This window comes from Salmo salar, chromosome ssa15, assembly GCF_905237065.1.
Source record: "Salmo salar chromosome ssa15, Ssal_v3.1, whole genome shotgun sequence".
NCBI lineage: Eukaryota > Metazoa > Chordata > Actinopteri > Salmoniformes > Salmonidae > Salmo > Salmo salar.
In genome coordinates, this window is record NC_059456.1 from 52,028,857 (window position 1) to 52,045,423 (window position 16,567).

At 42.6% G+C, this 16,567-nt stretch overlaps 1 protein-coding gene across 5 annotated transcripts; it reads right to left on the minus strand.

The window, feature by feature from the left end:
• Positions 1-337: 337 nt before the first annotated feature.
• ankef1a (ankyrin repeat and EF-hand domain containing 1a) lies at positions 338-10,795 on the minus strand. 5 transcript variants are annotated; one of them, XM_014144828.2, is made up of 11 exons: positions 9,753-10,431; positions 9,499-9,531; positions 8,859-9,260; positions 8,002-8,201; positions 7,533-7,682; positions 6,559-6,682; positions 5,469-6,306; positions 4,996-5,222; positions 4,639-4,796; positions 1,704-1,844; positions 338-1,123 (listed from the first exon to the last, which is right to left on the minus strand). In XM_014144828.2, exons 3-11 carry the CDS (start codon positions 9,208-9,210, stop codon positions 968-970), a joined length of 2,346 nt encoding a protein of 781 aa, XP_014000303.1. In that variant the 5' UTR covers positions 9,211-9,260; positions 9,499-9,531; positions 9,753-10,431; the 3' UTR covers positions 338-967. The 5 variants fall into 5 exon arrangements, with proteins under 5 accessions (XP_014000303.1, XP_014000306.1, XP_014000305.1 ...); XM_014144831.2 differs by lacking the exons at positions 9,499-9,531; positions 9,753-10,431 and adding an exon at positions 10,467-10,795; XM_014144830.2 differs by lacking the exons at positions 9,499-9,531; positions 9,753-10,431 and adding an exon at positions 10,480-10,794.
• Between the last annotated feature and the right edge of the window lie 5,772 nt (positions 10,796-16,567).

The window sequence follows — 16,567 nt, forward strand, 5'->3', positions numbered from 1 at the left end:
AGAAGAAAAAGTGTCAAATTCCAAGTCCATTACAGACACATAGATGACTAACAAAAGGATAAAACAGGCACATAAAAAAAAAAGTCAGGCAGTGAAATCAAATAGCACAGTATCAACCATGTGTGATGTCATTGGATTCACCCACTTAGGGAGGTGTGTGTCTTAATGTGTGTGTGGTTTGTGGTGTGGTGAATTGTGTGGTGTGGTGAAGTGTGTTGTGGAGAGGTGTGTGTGTGGTGTGCACCTGCAGAGTGAGGCATGCTACCCAGCATGCCTGGCAGACGGTGGTGAGAGAGAGAGAGACCGAGAGGAGATGTTGACACACACCAACCACCAGTCCAGATGTCAAATCAAAGTTTATTTGTCACATGCGCCGAATACAACAGGTGTAGACCTGCTTACTTACATGCTCTAACCAACAGTGCAAAAAAGGTATTAGGTGTGGATCCTCCCCAACATATTTCACATCATTACTAGGACTTCTATATCAGATCCGTAGGACTGTAAAGCTGTCTGGCAGAGTGGAAGCTGTCTGGTATACAGGACAGACTCTTTGCCATGTGCTTTGTGTCTAGTGATAACAATGAGTATTCGGGAGGTGCGTCAGAAGAAGACAATTTTGTACTAAATTCAAGTGGATTTATTTCAATAGATACAGTGAACAACATCTAATACATTATTCTTACATCTACTACTCTGTGTCTTTTGTTTTAGTCAACACATTTACTGGCTTTCTATGACAGTGAGGAAACAATCCTCTCAGCCATCCGTGTGCTAAGGCAAATTACGTTTTCAATTCAGTCAATTCAGAAGTAAATTGAAATTCAATACAAAAATTAAAAATATGACTAAATGAATTCCAATTCCCTTCCTGAATTGAAAACTGATTTGAACCCAACTATGTGAGGCAAATATATTCCATCTGCAAACATAACTGCTGACTCATTACAACCATGTCTTGTTCCCACTAGTTAGTAGCTTGAGTCAGCTTCAGAGATTTCTGCTGGATGTTCTTACTGAAGGGCATCATAAAGTCCTCAAAGTCCACCTCGTAGGAAAACCTCTCTCTCTTCTTCTGCATCTTCTCTACTAGCTGGCTGGTGGTGGTCTGCTTGCCCCATACCTGTAACATAAAGTAGGGGGAGAACATAGAGTTGTATAAAGGACTTTCACCATTTTGAAGTAATCAACTGGGTGAGACTTCCTATGAGGTAAGGAAAGACCACATAATTCCATCCAGGTCATCAGGAGGGATCAGCCAATGAATTATACTGGTGAGCAAACATTCCATAAATGCAGGTGGCATTAAACCTCGAGTTTATTTATACCTGCTCAAACAACTCCAGGTGGCAGTATGCACCCTTTCAGTTTGTTTACCAATTCTTTGAAGTAGTACAATAAAATTGACTACTTCAAAATGGAGGCCTCAATGGCGCTGCCCGTGCCCTCAAAGACACAATAATGGGACAAATACAATGTTGCCATCTCTATACAACTCTATGAGGGAGAAACAACTAAACTGAACACAATCAACGTAGTTCAACTTTATTTTAATATACAGATTCAATTCCCCTCCTGGACCTTCATGTACATGTTTTGCAGAAAACAATAAACATTGTTACCAAATTCCTTTGAGAGATTCATTGTAATTTTAATCTGGTTACCCCTGCTACATCAGCACTCCAATGGCATAGCAGTCCTACCGTTTTTGGCACATAGCTGATGTCCACTTTGTTGACTTGTCCGCTGATGATCTGAGTGCTGTGCAGAATGACGCTCTCCTTCAGGGACATCGCTTTATTCACTACCGTCTCAGATGGGGCAGGGGTCACCGGACCATGACTCTGGGGGGGGGGCACAGCCATCAATGAGACAGAAAACAGCAATCAAGGTTTAGGGTCAGTTCCATTTCAAATCAGTCAATTTCCTTGAGATTTTATCAGCATTTTAATTCTACATCAACTGAAATGTTGACTCATTGATTTTCAATGAGGATTTATCAATACTTAGGAATTTCAATTCATATCTTGACTGAATTGAAATGGAATTGAGCCCAACCCTGAAGCAACACTGAAGTAACCACAGTAACACAGCAACACAGTAAAAACTGTAATATCTTATGTTACACCGAGTCTTGGCTGAACGACAATATAGAGCTGGCTGGGATTCCCATGCATCGGTATGACAGAGCAGCTACGTCTGGTAAGACGAGGGGCGGGGGTGTGTGTATTTGTCAATAACAGTTGGTGCATGATGTCTAATATTTTAAAAAGTCTCAAGGTATTGTTCGCCTGAGGTAGAGTACCTCATGACAAGCTGAAGACCACACTATCTACCAAGATAGTTCTCATGTGTATTATTCGTAGCCGCCTATTTACCACCACAAACTGATTCTGGCACTAAGACCGCACTCAACAAGCTGTATAAGGCCATAAGCAAACAAGAAAATGAAAATCCAGAAGCAGTGCTCCTAGTGGCTGGGGACTTTAAGGCAAACTTAAATCCGTTGTGCCTAAATTTCTACCAGCATGTCACATGTGCAACCAGTGGAAAAAAAAAATCGAGACCACCTTTACTCCACACACAGAGACGCATACAAAGCTGTCCCTCGCCCTCCATTTGGCAAATCTGACCATAATTCTATCTTCCTTAATCCTGCTTACAAGCATAACTACAACAGGAAGTACCAGTGACTCGCTCAATACGGAAGAAGTCAGATAGCACGGATGCTACGCTACAGGACTGTTTTGCTAGCAGACTGGAATATGTTCCGTGATTCATTGAGGTGTATACCACCTCAGTTGCAGGCAACATCCGCACCGCCATGCCCTCAGACGAACCTTCAAACTCAGAGCATGTACTCAGAGCATGCGCGGACCAACTGGCAAGTGTCTTCATTGACATTTTCAACCTCTCCCTGACCGAGTCTGTAATACCTACATGTTTCAAGCAGACCACCATAGTCCCTGTGTAAAAGAATGCGAAGGAATCCTGCCTGAATGACTACCGCCCCGTAGCACTCATGTCGGTAGCCATGAAGTGCATTGAAAGGCTGGTCATGGCTCACATCAACACCATCATCCCGGAAACCCTAGACCCACTTCAATTCGCATACCACGCCAAACAGATCGACAGATGACGCAATCTCAATCTCACTTCACACTGCCCTTTCCAACCTGCACAAAAGGAACACCTATGTGAGACTACAGCTCAGCGTTCAACACCATAGTACCCACAAAGCTCATCACTAAGCTAAGGACCCTGGGACTAAACACCTCCCTCTGCAACTGGATCTTGGACTTCCTGATGGGCCACCCCCAGGTGGTAAGGCTAGGCAACAACACATCTGCCACCCTGATCATCAACACCGGGGCCCCTCTGGGTTGCGTGCTTAGTCACCGCCTGTACTCCCTGTTCACCCACAACTGTGTGGCCAAGCACGACACCAAAACCCTCATTAAGTTTGCTGACGACACAACAGCCTGATCACGGACAACGATGAGACAGCCTATAGGGAGAAGGTCAGAGACCTGGCAGTGTGGTGCCAGGACAGCAACCACTCCCTCAACGTGAGCAAGACAAAGGAGATGATCGTGGACTACAGGAAAAGGAGGGCCGAACACACCCCCATTAACATCAACGGGGCTGTAGTAGAGCAGGTCAAGAGCTTCAAATTCCTTGGTGTCAACATCACCCAACAAACTATCATGGTCCAAACACACCAAGACAGTCGTGAAGAGGGTACGACAACACATTTTCCTCCACAGGAGACTGAAAAGATTTGACATGGGTCCCCAGATCCTAAAAAGGTTATACAGCTCCACCTTTGAGAGCATCCTGACTGGTTGCATCACCACCTGGTATGCCAACTGCTTAGCATTCAACTGTAAGGCACTACAGAGGGTAGTGCGTACGGCCCAATACATCACCGGGGCTAAGCTTCCTGCCACCCAGGACCTATATATTAGGCAGTGTCAGAGGAAGGCCCAAGAAATTGTCATAGACTTCTCTCTGCTACCGCACGGCAAGCGGTACCGGAACGCCAAGTCTAGGTCCAAAAGGCTCCTTAACAGCTTCTACCCCCAAGCCATAAGACTGCTGAACAGCTAATCAAATGGCCACCCGGACTATTTACATTGACACCCCCCCTCAGCTACTCGCTGTTTATTATCTATGCATAGTCACTTTACCCCTATCTACATATACAAATTACATCGACTACCCTGTACCACCGTACATGGGCTCGGTACCGGTACCCCCTGTATATAGCAATTTTATTTTATTTGAGTTTGAATAGGGACTCACATGGTGTCTCTGCCGGCTACGATGCCTCTGGTTATTGAGAACTACACCACGGCCTTGTCAGCAAGTAATTCTACACGTCTGGACTAATTTGCTTACAAGTCTCTGGGGTAGGGTTACAGGGACTATCCTTTTACACTTTTTGGTTTTCGGTCACATTGAGAGATGGGAAGGGAGGCCTATGCATAGATCAAAAAAGAATGGGTGTGTGACCACATCTTTAACATACAGGAATATGATGATTGGTTAACAGTCTTACCATCAATCTGATAAAAAATATAAAGAAACGGTCCACATGTTGTTAGGACAAACCAGTAGCATGAAAAATTCTTGTACCTTTTCTTGGGCAGTGGCAGGTCTGGGTTTAGGTTGAGGTTTACCCCCTTTTCCTTTCTTGTTCTCCTTGAGCTTGGGCAGAGTATCAATCTTAGCCTGGACCAAGTCCACAATCCTGAAGTCTGCATAGGCACGGGCGATGTCCAAGCAATTTTGCTCTGAAACAAAATGCACTTATTCAAATGACAGAAAAAGTCTCTGAGGCAATCTATCAACTAAAACAGTCAACCAACTCAGGTGTTCTGAGTGCTGACCTTATGTGTTGTTTGGGTAGCCTACAGAGTGAGTGAGCATTCATTCATTGTTCGCTATTTAATATCCTACTGCATCATGCTATTCATGATGGTATTACAGTACCTTTCTTGTTTTCTGCAGCGACCTTTGCCCCGGCCTTTATGAGGTAGTCCACACAGCAGGGCCTGCAGCTCTCGATGGCCCTCATGAGGGGTGTGGCACCGTTGAGAGCGGGCGTGTCCACCTTGGCTCCCCTCTCCACCAGCAGCTCCATTATGTCTAGTTGTCCGGCGTGACAAGCATGGTGAAGTGGCGTCCAACGGAACTGGTCACACACATTCACGTCAGCCCTGTGGTATATAAGAAACACATACGGTACAGTACTGAAATAGGCCTAATGCTATGACTGACTAAACCACTATAACTTTACTGGCATATTCACACTGCATTATAAAGCAAACATCGAGAAATGTATACAGTCTACAAAAAGGAGAAGTGATAAGGATGAGTTGTGTTACATTCCTTTACATATGTTGACTAAGGTGTTCCATAAACTAAAACAAAATAAACTCGTCCAGAAGAGAATTCTTCCTCACCCCAAGTTGAGGAGGAAGTGGGCCACCTCGTAGTTTCCACTGGAGCAGGCGGTCATGAGAGGGGTCTTATAGAAGCGGTCCTTCACGTCCACCGGGACCCCCTGACTGAAGGCCAGGTTCAGAGACTCCAGGTCCCCTGTCTTCACACAGTAGTTGATGTCGATATAGACCCTCTCCGGCTTGTCTAGGTACCAGGCGGAGTCATCCTCTATCGGGTGGACTGGCGGGTGGTCGCGGTTGAAACGGGTGACGTCAGTACAATGCTGATACGTCTCGATCATGTAGTGAGGCGGCCCGCCGTCGTCCCGCCGGTATATAAGCTCAGGTGGGATGGTACAAATAGGCATGGGGACAGTGGATTTAGCCTTTTTCTTGCCCTTTTTACCCCTCTTTCCTCCTTTCTTCTTCTTCTTTGGACCATAAGAGGCGATGGTAAATGGTTTCTGGAGGTACTTGAGGCCCTTGAAGAAGTCACTGACGTTGACTAGTCCTTCTCTCCTTTTGTCGTGGGCCACTACCACCTTATGGAGCTGGTCCAGTTCCACTGGGGCCTGGAGCTTCTGCAGCACAGATATAAACATTTCCCTAGAGACTGTCTCCGTGTCCTTGGCTTCTGATTCGTCCAAAAAGGCGTTCCGGAGGGCGGCCTCGTGCTCGTGGGACCAATCGTGGAGGGTCAGGGCCCAGGGAGTGTTGGGATTGGACACCCCGGTTTTGGAGTACTTCCCGTGTATCCTCTCTGCTTTCTTGAGTTCCTTTACCACTGCCTTATAGCCGTTGTCTTTGGCAATATGACGGGGTAGAAGGCCCTCCTGGTTTTTTTGTTTGGGGTTACAACCTGAAGTTATCACACAATAAAGATGGAAACCCTTTCGTGACTGAAGTGGAATAAAAATCAGACAAATCAAAAGCCAGCTGAAAACATTCCAAATGCTGGGAATAAAATGTATAAAATGCTTACATTTTTTTCAACAGATGTATTCACTGAGCTTAACGTCAATGTGTTTGTTTGAGTTTAAGAAGGACTGATTCATTCCGTGCATATTAGTTACAGTATTAGTAAAAAAAGCATATTAGTTAAGGCCAATACCTCTCTGTGCTAGGAACCTGCAGCAATCAGTGAAGCCCCCTCGGGCAGCGTAGTGCAGAGGAGTGTCCCCCTCTGATGTCATCACCCCCATGTCTGCTGAGTAAGCAGACAGCACCTGGATCACCTGTAAGGAAGTCGATACAATTATAGTAACTGATGATGCTTGTACACAAAACAGATGACGTATAGGGCCTGTTTCCTGAACCCAAAATAAGCTTTGTCCTGCTCAATGGAAAATGTCTATTGGAAGTGCTTTTCAGTTCAGGACTAAGCTTAATCTGGGTCCAGGTAACTGGCGCATAAAGTTCAGACTAGGGTTGCAAAAATACCGGTAATTTACCAAAGTTACCAGAATCTTCAGTCATTTTTTAAATAACAGAAAATATATGGCAATCTATCGTGAGTTTGGTCATTTATACTTGAATAACTTTAAAAAAAAAGATGGTTCAAGAGAAAATAGCCTAGTTAATAAAAAAAGCATCTAATCAACAACGGCCTTAACTCTACAACTCAACCAACTATTGACTTTTTTCACAACAGCCACTAGTTTGACGCCAAAACATTAACAACAAATACATATTGACATAGTAAAATAAAATAGAAGTGTGTAAAAATATATATAAAAGGATATTTCATGCCGAAACCCTCATATTAAACACCAATGGTATTCACTAAATTGATGGTTTACATTTAGGATAATGTTTTACATCTTTGTCATTCTGTTTTTCTATTTTAATAACATCTTATTTAGTTATTTCACATATTTTATATGTGATAAGGCCACACAGAGGGCCCAAAATAATTAGACATTAATAACCGAAAGGTTGCTAGATTAAATCCCTGAGCTGACAAGGTAAAAAACTGTTGTGCTGCCCCTGAACAAGGCACTGTTCCTAGGCTGTCATTGTAAATAAGAATTTGTTCTTAACTGACTTGCCTAGTTAAATAAAGGTAAAATAAAAAAAATAACCCACCTCAAAGAATCCCCCCATGGCAGCGAAGTGTGTGGCATGGAGGTGGTTCTTGTCGAGGGTGTTGGGGTTTGCCCCCCTCAGTAGGATGGCTCTGACCAGCTCCACAGCCCCAGCCCTGGCTGCCTCCATCAATGCAGTGCGGCCTGTCATCTGGATAGACAGGAGGATGTCACCTCTATGTGATGAGTGTGAATATGAAAACCAAATTCACACACATCAAAGTCTTAGTTACCTTATTCTATATCTACATTACTCAGAGAGACAACAATTCAGGTAATTTCCTCTCCCATAATTCAACAAGTTAAATTTGAGAAAATATAAAATTAGTTGAATCCAAAATGGCACACTTATAACATTTCAGAAAACTGTACCTAAAAAGACTAAAGTATTGTACTAAATAGAGAATAGGGTGTAATTTCAGATTTGCCCATTGATCTCCCAGAAACCCCCATGTCATGTGTTATGAGACCCGATTGGCTGCGTTGGGGTCGGCGCCCTGCTCCAGGATGCTGAGGCACATGGCGGAGCAGTCGGCGGCACGTTGACACGCCAGCAGGAACACGGGTGTCCCGGCGAGCGAGACGTTGTTGACATCAGCCATGCTGTGTAGGGCCACCTGCAGGCAGCGCATGTGGCGCTTGGTGGGGAAGATGCAGTAGAAGAGCACACCTAGGAAAAGAGCCAAGAGCCACCAAGTGAGCCATTGAGCTGAAGGGATCGGATTACCCAGCAGGCTTTACAGACAAGGGAGAGGATCCCTTCTGATCTGTAATTAGATGTGTCCACAATCATCCCCACAAAATAGCCAAGACTCATTGACTGTAACTGAAGACTGGACCACACTGCAATTGAGGCTACTTTCAGAATTGGGCTTTAAGGAGTTTTGTATGAGCGCCATTAGGTTGGCTCCTTTGGAGGGAGTGAGTCAATTCGAGTCGCCTGAGACACTGATCTCATCAATATGTAAACAGAGAAAGCATGCATTTTCATGAGTCAAACAGTCACGCCATTCAACAGGAGGCTACCAGACTGAACTTGAAACAGAATCCATCTCTTGCTATCAGAGCTACACACACACAGTAATACAGTAAGTAAGCAAACTGTGGAGTGGAAATTTGAATACAGTGATGGGCTACTATGGTTTGAATTGATGCGAAGGGCACATTTCCATCTACGGGTAATAAATAAAGTAACATTCTATTTTATTCCATCCCATTGTATAAAATTATATTATATTCTCAGTGGCTGGCTATTTTCCTCTACACTACTCAATATCTCTAGCAAACACAGCATCACCTAATCTGGGGGCTGACTGGATCCTCTCACCTTTCCCCTCAGCATCCAACAGATTCATTTTAGCGTAGTTCTTAGCTAGCAGGGCCACCATGCCGTCGTTCCCCATCTCAGCTGCTAACATGACCGGGGTGCGTCCCCTTTTGTCCTGGACGTTGGGCTGGGCGCCCTGGGCCAGCAGGAAGCTGACCATGTCTGTGTTGTTGGCCACAGCAGCCAGGTGGAGAACTCCGGTGCCCTCCCGTGGCTCTGTCAGGTTGATGAGGTCCTCCACACCCATGTCTACCATCTTCTCTATCTGAGGCTGGTCTCCCTCATGAACATACTGGAGGAGCCGGTAGATCTGCAGCACCTGCAGGCGACCCTCAGCCACTGGGGTCTTCATTATGGGTCAGTGGGCCAGTAGGGGCTCTCGTTCGAGACCAGGGTCAAATACTATATGTCAAAAGTTTTAAATACTTGAGTTTCACTTCATTTAATTTGTCTGGTACAATGTAGCCAATGGTATAGTCCCAAAAATGCAAATTTTAAGCCAAAGCATGCACAACTCTCGCAGAACTAAACTCCACTCTATGGTGAAGGAAGTTTATAAACTTCCTTTATAATGGTGTATAAACTTCCTTCACCATGGAGTGGAGTTTAGTCTGATAGCACAACTCAAATAATAGCCTACCTTCAACTATATGTATTTCTTTGTCCCTTTCTCCTTGAGATTAAAATACAATAAAACCGTAGGCCCCACAACGTTACTATCAACTCACTCACATCTCCTTGTGGTCATTCTGCCTCGCTGTTGTAAACTGTTTACGCATATCAAATCAAAAACAAGTGGGGTAGGTCTGGCTAGCTACGTAAAATAAGCCTAGACCAAACTAACGTAAACTGCAAAACAATTTGAAAGACAGCTTTTAAATTGTACTTTCTTACCTTTAAAAAAATAATAATCTCACATGCAGAAACTATTTCTATGTGGTTAGTTTGTTGACAAATCCGGTCATCATTGGAGCGAAATTAACGCGTAATCGACCAAATAGTTTGAATGCTGATCGTTTCAAAGCACAACCTGTAACTTTTGTTGGAGAGAGCAGGGGGGAGGAGAAAGTATTCCCATAGCAACGGAAGGTGCGGGTAAAATCACTAGAGGACGGGCCTCAAGGAATAACTGCCGGCATCTTGAATGCTGGCAGGCAACGCGCATTCTATTTTACTCAATGGCTGTGTTCTTAAGTGGGTAGAATTACGGGTTCATTGCACTTCACTGGCGTTGCAAATATCAGTTTACATGGTGTGTCAGTCCTGTCACTCAAGCACAGTCTTGAAGAGGGTAAAAACAAAAGCCAACGAATAAGATCAGACTGCGAGAGTAAAAGAGGATGAATATTGCCTCCTCTCTTCAAAATCAAAAAGTAATCTCCAAATATTCAGGGTTGTTCAGCAGCACAGTGAAGTAGAGCTATCATATTCTGGACATACGTTTTCACTAGTGCAACAGTTTACAGTTGTCAGAGAGGAATTGAGTTTAGCCTAGCTGTTTGCTAGCGCTATTGAAATGTAGCCACGTAGCCTCTGTTTTCGTCATGCTAGCTAATAAGTATGTGTGTTTGTATAAAATGTACAGTATGTTCATATTGGTATACTTACCCATTCTACTTACCTCTTTTGACCTGTTGCGAAGGAAGACTGGAGGCCATTGTTGTTAATTAAGATTAACATAGTTTTCAAATGTTTGTCTGTGTTGTTTTATGGAACCTCTAAGCAGAGGATTGATAATGGATTATAATTGATTCTCTTGTGCAATAAAAAGTTAAAAGGGAAGTTCACCAATTTTTTTTACATGTGGACTTATTTTCACTCTTTCTGTGCTTTTAGTTGTTTTGTTGCAAAGAAAATGGTTGTCACATTTTGCGGAGTCATCACTTGCCATTGACCACAATGCATTGTGAAAATGTGTCTAAAGCATGTTAGAAAACACTCCAAACCAACTCAGAATCTCATTCTGGATAAAGTCTCTGCACTAAATTTTGAAATCCCCCCCCCCAACTGTGCCGTAAAACCATATTTCAATAATGCTTCTTACAACAAAAAGATGCAAATATGGATTTATGGGACAGTGGATTTATTTATTAAATTGAGTGGAGAGACATTATCCTGAATGGGATTCTGATATAATATGAGTTAGTTTGGAGTGTTTGAGCGTTTTATAACATGCTTAGACACATTTTCATAATGCGTCATTGTCTATCGCAAGTGATGACTCTGTAACCAAACAAAATATATAAAAAAGTTTGGGGGATCAACTACAAGCACAAAAAGAGCGAAAATAAGGTCACGTGTAAAAATGGGTGAACTTCCCCTTTTCGTCAAAGCGGAATGAAGACAAGGCCTCAAAGGGATTAACAAAAAATGTAAATATGTAATTTAATATGTAATAATTTAATTAAAAAAATTGCAAAAGTTAGTATAAGCTTATTATTTCTTGTTTTGATAGAACTACATTTAGAAAATTGATAAAATAACATGTGCACTACTCTAGTAGTGACACAGTAGTGAAACAAGATGTCAATAGTGATTTTGAGCAGGCAAAAAGTAATAGAATGTTTTCAATAGTAATTCAAAAGGGTTTATCTACGTACACAGATGGCACTGGTAGTAGTAATTCAATAGGAATTGAGTAGACATACAGAATTAATGTGTAGGCATTGTGTAGTAATTCAATCGTGAATGTGTAACGCCCAACGAAGGAGAAAATAAGCAGGTACAGGGAGTGAACCATTTAATATAGACGGACATGCAACGGAACAAGATCGTCTGGACACACACCCGACACATAATGCTGCTAAAGGGAACACAGGAGCAGACATATATGCAGGGCAATCAGTGAGGGAGTCCAATGCGCGCAGCTGCACGTAATGATGGTAACAAGTGCATATAATGCCACCCTGGGCGAGCCATAGACGCTGTACAAACCGGCTAAGACCTAGAAGCTTGACGATCTCGCTGCATCGTATAAGCGCCATAAGTCAGCTGAAGCATGACCTGGGATGGGAACCTGTCGGGCCAACGAAACCTCTCGAGCTAGCTATGACAGCCCGACGAGCCAGTTTATGCATGCCCAGGCCCGTTCCATTGGTGGCGGAATCCAAGCCCGACGTCACCAACAAAACAAAAACAACTCCATGATGCTTCTTGTAATGGTAGTAGCATTCTGTAACACCCAACACAGGAGATGAGAAGTAGGTACTGGGAGTGAACCATTTAATATAGACGGACATGCAACGGAACAAGAAGGGCGTCTGGACACAAAACACGACAAACAATGCTACTGAAAGGAACAGACATGTATGCAGGGGAAATTAACAAGTGAAGGAGTCCAGGTGAGTCCAATGAATACAGCTGCGCGTAATGATGGTATAATGACGGGTAGCCTGGCACCCTCGAGCACCAGAGTGGGAGCAGGCGTGACTGAATGTGTAGGATTTAAGTAGTAGGAATCCCAAAGCATAGTAGTTACACAGTAGTCATTAAGGTAGAAGTATGTAGTGATTTGAGTAGGAAATATGTAGTGTTCACCAGTAGTGAAACGTCCCAATGTATCATTGCTACTTAAATTACTACTGGTTTACTACACATTTCCATAACAATCAAGTAGTAAAACCAGTAGGTTCTGTGTAGATCTTGTGTAGTAGTTATAACGACACAGGAGGCAGATGGTTCTAGTCTCTGATATTTATTAATAGATAAGGGGCAGGCAAGAGGCAGGTCGAGGACAGGCAGAAGTTCGTAAACCAGGTCAGAGTCAGATGAGTACAGGACGGCAGGCAAGCTTGAGGGCAGGCAGAAAAGGTCGGAACAGGGTGGACTAAAAAAACAGTAGTACGGAAGAACACGCTGGTAAGCTTGACAAGATGAACTAAGCAACAGACAAACAGAAACCACTGGTATAAATACACAAGGGATAATGGGAACAAATGGGAGACACCTGGTGGGGGGTGGAGGCAAGCACAAGACAGGTGAGACAGATCAGGGTGACTGTACTACCTCGTGAGGATTCCCCTGTGACCTCTTGACCTCTGAGAATAACAGTAATATCTATTTTCATCTGCCTCACTTTTCATTGTCATCATGCATTGGAGCAGAATTAAAAAAGGGAAGTTGAGACTACACAGGAAGTTGTCACAGAGTAGACTGATGCAAGGCCAGCTATTCCCCTGAAAAGGTGTGGTGATGGAAGAAGTATCCTTTTTGGTATAGCTTAACTGAGAATGTTTATTTGAAATGAACCTTCAAGTTCTTACATCTTTCTCCTCATCTCCACTTCAATCTTGAAACTCAGAGCCAGTAAATGAAAAACAACCAAGTAATAAAAAAAAAACAAAAGCAAATATTTTAACATGGCACCCATACCTCTCAAACAACATCATTATCTGTTGCTCAATGACCAAGCACAGGGAAGTAAATTGGCACATTGCGACTCCTTTAAAAATATATCTTGCAACAGAAATGGTGAGAATTTGAATGTGATTATTCTGCTAATCTCTTTAATATATCAATATAAGCTTATAGTCTTAATAGTGAATAGTCTATGGTTCAGGGTCTTGATCTAATGGTTGCATATTCAGTCTGTTGTTCTACCAGTGGGAAGGTTGAGTATAGGTAATGTCTGCTCTCTGGCCCTACGCACATACATAGTTAAACATGTACACAGACACAATAATCAAAGTGAATAATGTTGATAAATTGATTTACTTACATCACTGTTTGCTTGCACCACATTTCCTGTGTAGACCAACATCTGATTTCCTGAAACAGAATCTGAAATGGTATGATTGTGAATCATTAATAAAATACACATTTCACACCAAAAAGAAAGGTTTTCTTTACTATACAACATTATAAATATCTACTAACTGTATGAAGGAAATTAGTTCAGTTCAGATAGAATAGAAGCTGACTTCAGAGGGTAATTAAGAGTTAGATGACTTATGCACCCTCCTCCTGAAGCTGACAACCAGAGCTGCAGCCAGACACACAGCCACAAGCACCACTACCATCCAAATCACCTCCGACTGGTTAAGAACTGATGGAGGAAGACAGAGCACACCTGTGTCACTTGAGATCAGCCTGGCTCACAAAAGAAAGAGGGACTGACACACAACTTACAAAGTACATACAGTGCCTTGCAAAAGTATTCACCCCCCTTGGCGCTTTTCCTATTTTGTTTCATTGGAGTGGAATTAGTGGAATGGTATCAAATACATGGTTTCCATGTGTTTGATGCCATTTCATTCACTTGGTTCCAGCCATTATTATGAGCCGTCCTCCGTCAGCAGCCGCCTGTGAAGAATACATACCTGAGAATGTAGAAAAACAATGTAGTCAATGGTCTTCACTTTTCTCTTGTCAGTCAGCTGAGACGTCCACTTCCTGTTGTTGTCCTTCCTCTGGAGTGTCACAGAGTGAGGTCACAGAGAAACCCTCTAACCTGGTATCTGGAGTCTCCCTGCAGCTCACTACCTGTCATCCTCCCAGCTAAGGCTAACTGTATGGTCAATGAGTGAGATACATGTTCCAAGTCCATCAAATGTGTGCGGAGAGCACCTTAAAGTTACTGGTCTGTTAAAGCTTTAGATCTGTCTCTGGTGTGGATAAGGAGACTGGGAGGCAGAAGAAAAAATGCAATATTGCGGTAGCTGTACATTTGTGTACAACTGTATTGTATATGTTTAACTAAGACACCTTTTCGCTCTCGACTTTACTGTCAACAGAAAAACTCACCGGTGAGAATAGACAAATGGGTATGTATCATTATCTGTCTCAAATGGGGTTCTGTCGTTTACTTGACAGGTGTAGAGTCCCGCATCTTCAGCTGTGACACTTTGAAGATATAGAGAATAGCCAGCCTTCATTCAGTCTCTTTGTTCTCTGTGAGTTATGTCTCACCTTTGCCTTAGAGACCGCTGTAATAGCATTCTCAATCCCAGCTCTGGAGTAAAGCCATGTAGTTGAAGAACAGTCTTCTGGATCAACCGTATTGTGACAAGGTAGATGGACATCAACCCCCCACATTGACATATTGAGAGAGTTTTGGTTTACATTTCTACCTAGAATGTAAGACAAAGTTAAATCATGTAACACAGTATAATAATAACTCAAATAATTTAATCAAGATTGGATCCAATATAAGAGGTAAATATTTACTGAGTGTACAAAACATTTAGAACACTTTCCTAATATTGAGTTGCACCTAGGGCTGTGGATGTCATGACATTTTGTCAGCTGTTGATTGTCAAGCAAATAACTGCCAGTCTCAAGGTAATTGACCGTTAATTAACATGAACACATTTAGCATCTCCTGGCTTCCACGCATAGCCTACAAGCCACTGATACAGACCTTTGGAACATACACATTTTAAAAAGTCTAATAAATCCATTTAATATAGACTACACCATCAAAATAAATCCATAAACTATTTTAGACAGGTCTAAAGAAACATGATATGAAGAAAATGTAGTCTATTTCAAAAGAACAGAATAGCATACTCTGAGTTGCCCGGATGTGGCTATGCCATATGGTTGTGGGCTAAACTAGTTCATTTATAAAACAAGATTTGCTTAGAATTCTGTGGCATTATTTTATAGTATGAAGAATAGAATTGAACATAGCTGAATAAAATACAAAAGGATCTTTTCTCCAAACAATTTCTGAGTGCGCATATGCGGCAATTCGGTGTTGAGTGGTTAACAAAGGAACAGGTCCTCCTATATGCTTAATTTAGAGTTATTTATGCAACTTTAGTTGTGATACATACATTGGGCTATATGTTTAGATTTTTTAATACATTCTAAGGCTGCTTGATGCGACTCTCATGATGATTTGGAAAAAGTTGCATGAAAGGCTTGAGCTCTGCTTTGTTTCTTGCACAGGCTGCACAGACCTCATCAGTCTCTCATTCACAATTTGACTAGCACTTTATAACGCCTCGAATTTCCAGGAAGCATCCCCCTAGTGTGGCTGTAATGCCCCCTAAAAATATCCATGCCTTTTGCAGCCAGTGACCGTTGTGCCCTTGGGCTGAACATAATAATTAGAATTCCCTTCTCCCGGATGCGTGTTCCAAAGCACCTCTCAGATATCTCAATTCTTAGTAGCCACTGCCCGTCAGGTGATTGGGTTCTTCTCATAGGCTCATAAGCTCCAAAGTAGGCTACAAGTGAAGACACACATCGGGGATGAAACCTTTTTATCGTATTCTGAGGTGCATATTGAAGATGTTAGCAGAACTGTCCACATTTACTTTTCTACAGCCAACAATGAGTATGTCAAACGAACAGAAAAAGCACTAGCCTATGTCAAGCTACTATTCCCAATAGTACAAACGTTTACATATTCTATTGGTCAACTTGTAATTCTGTGCGAGAAAACAAATATTCCAAACATAGTCTGGGACAGTTGTGGGATGCGATATATTCCAAATTAATACAACCACTCGCATCAAAAGAAGCTGAATACACAATCTTCATAAGTGACCACAAATGTGATTATGCATGTAATGCTTAATTACAAAAGTGAGTAATTTTGTGGTACTTTTTACCCCTTTTTCTCCCCAATTGGTACAGTAGTTACAGTCTTGTCCCATCACTGCAACTCCTGTAGGGACCATGGTCGAGAGCCATGCGTCCTCTGAAACACGACCCTGCCAAGCCGCTCTAATACTTGACACACTGCTTGCTTAAGCCGGAAG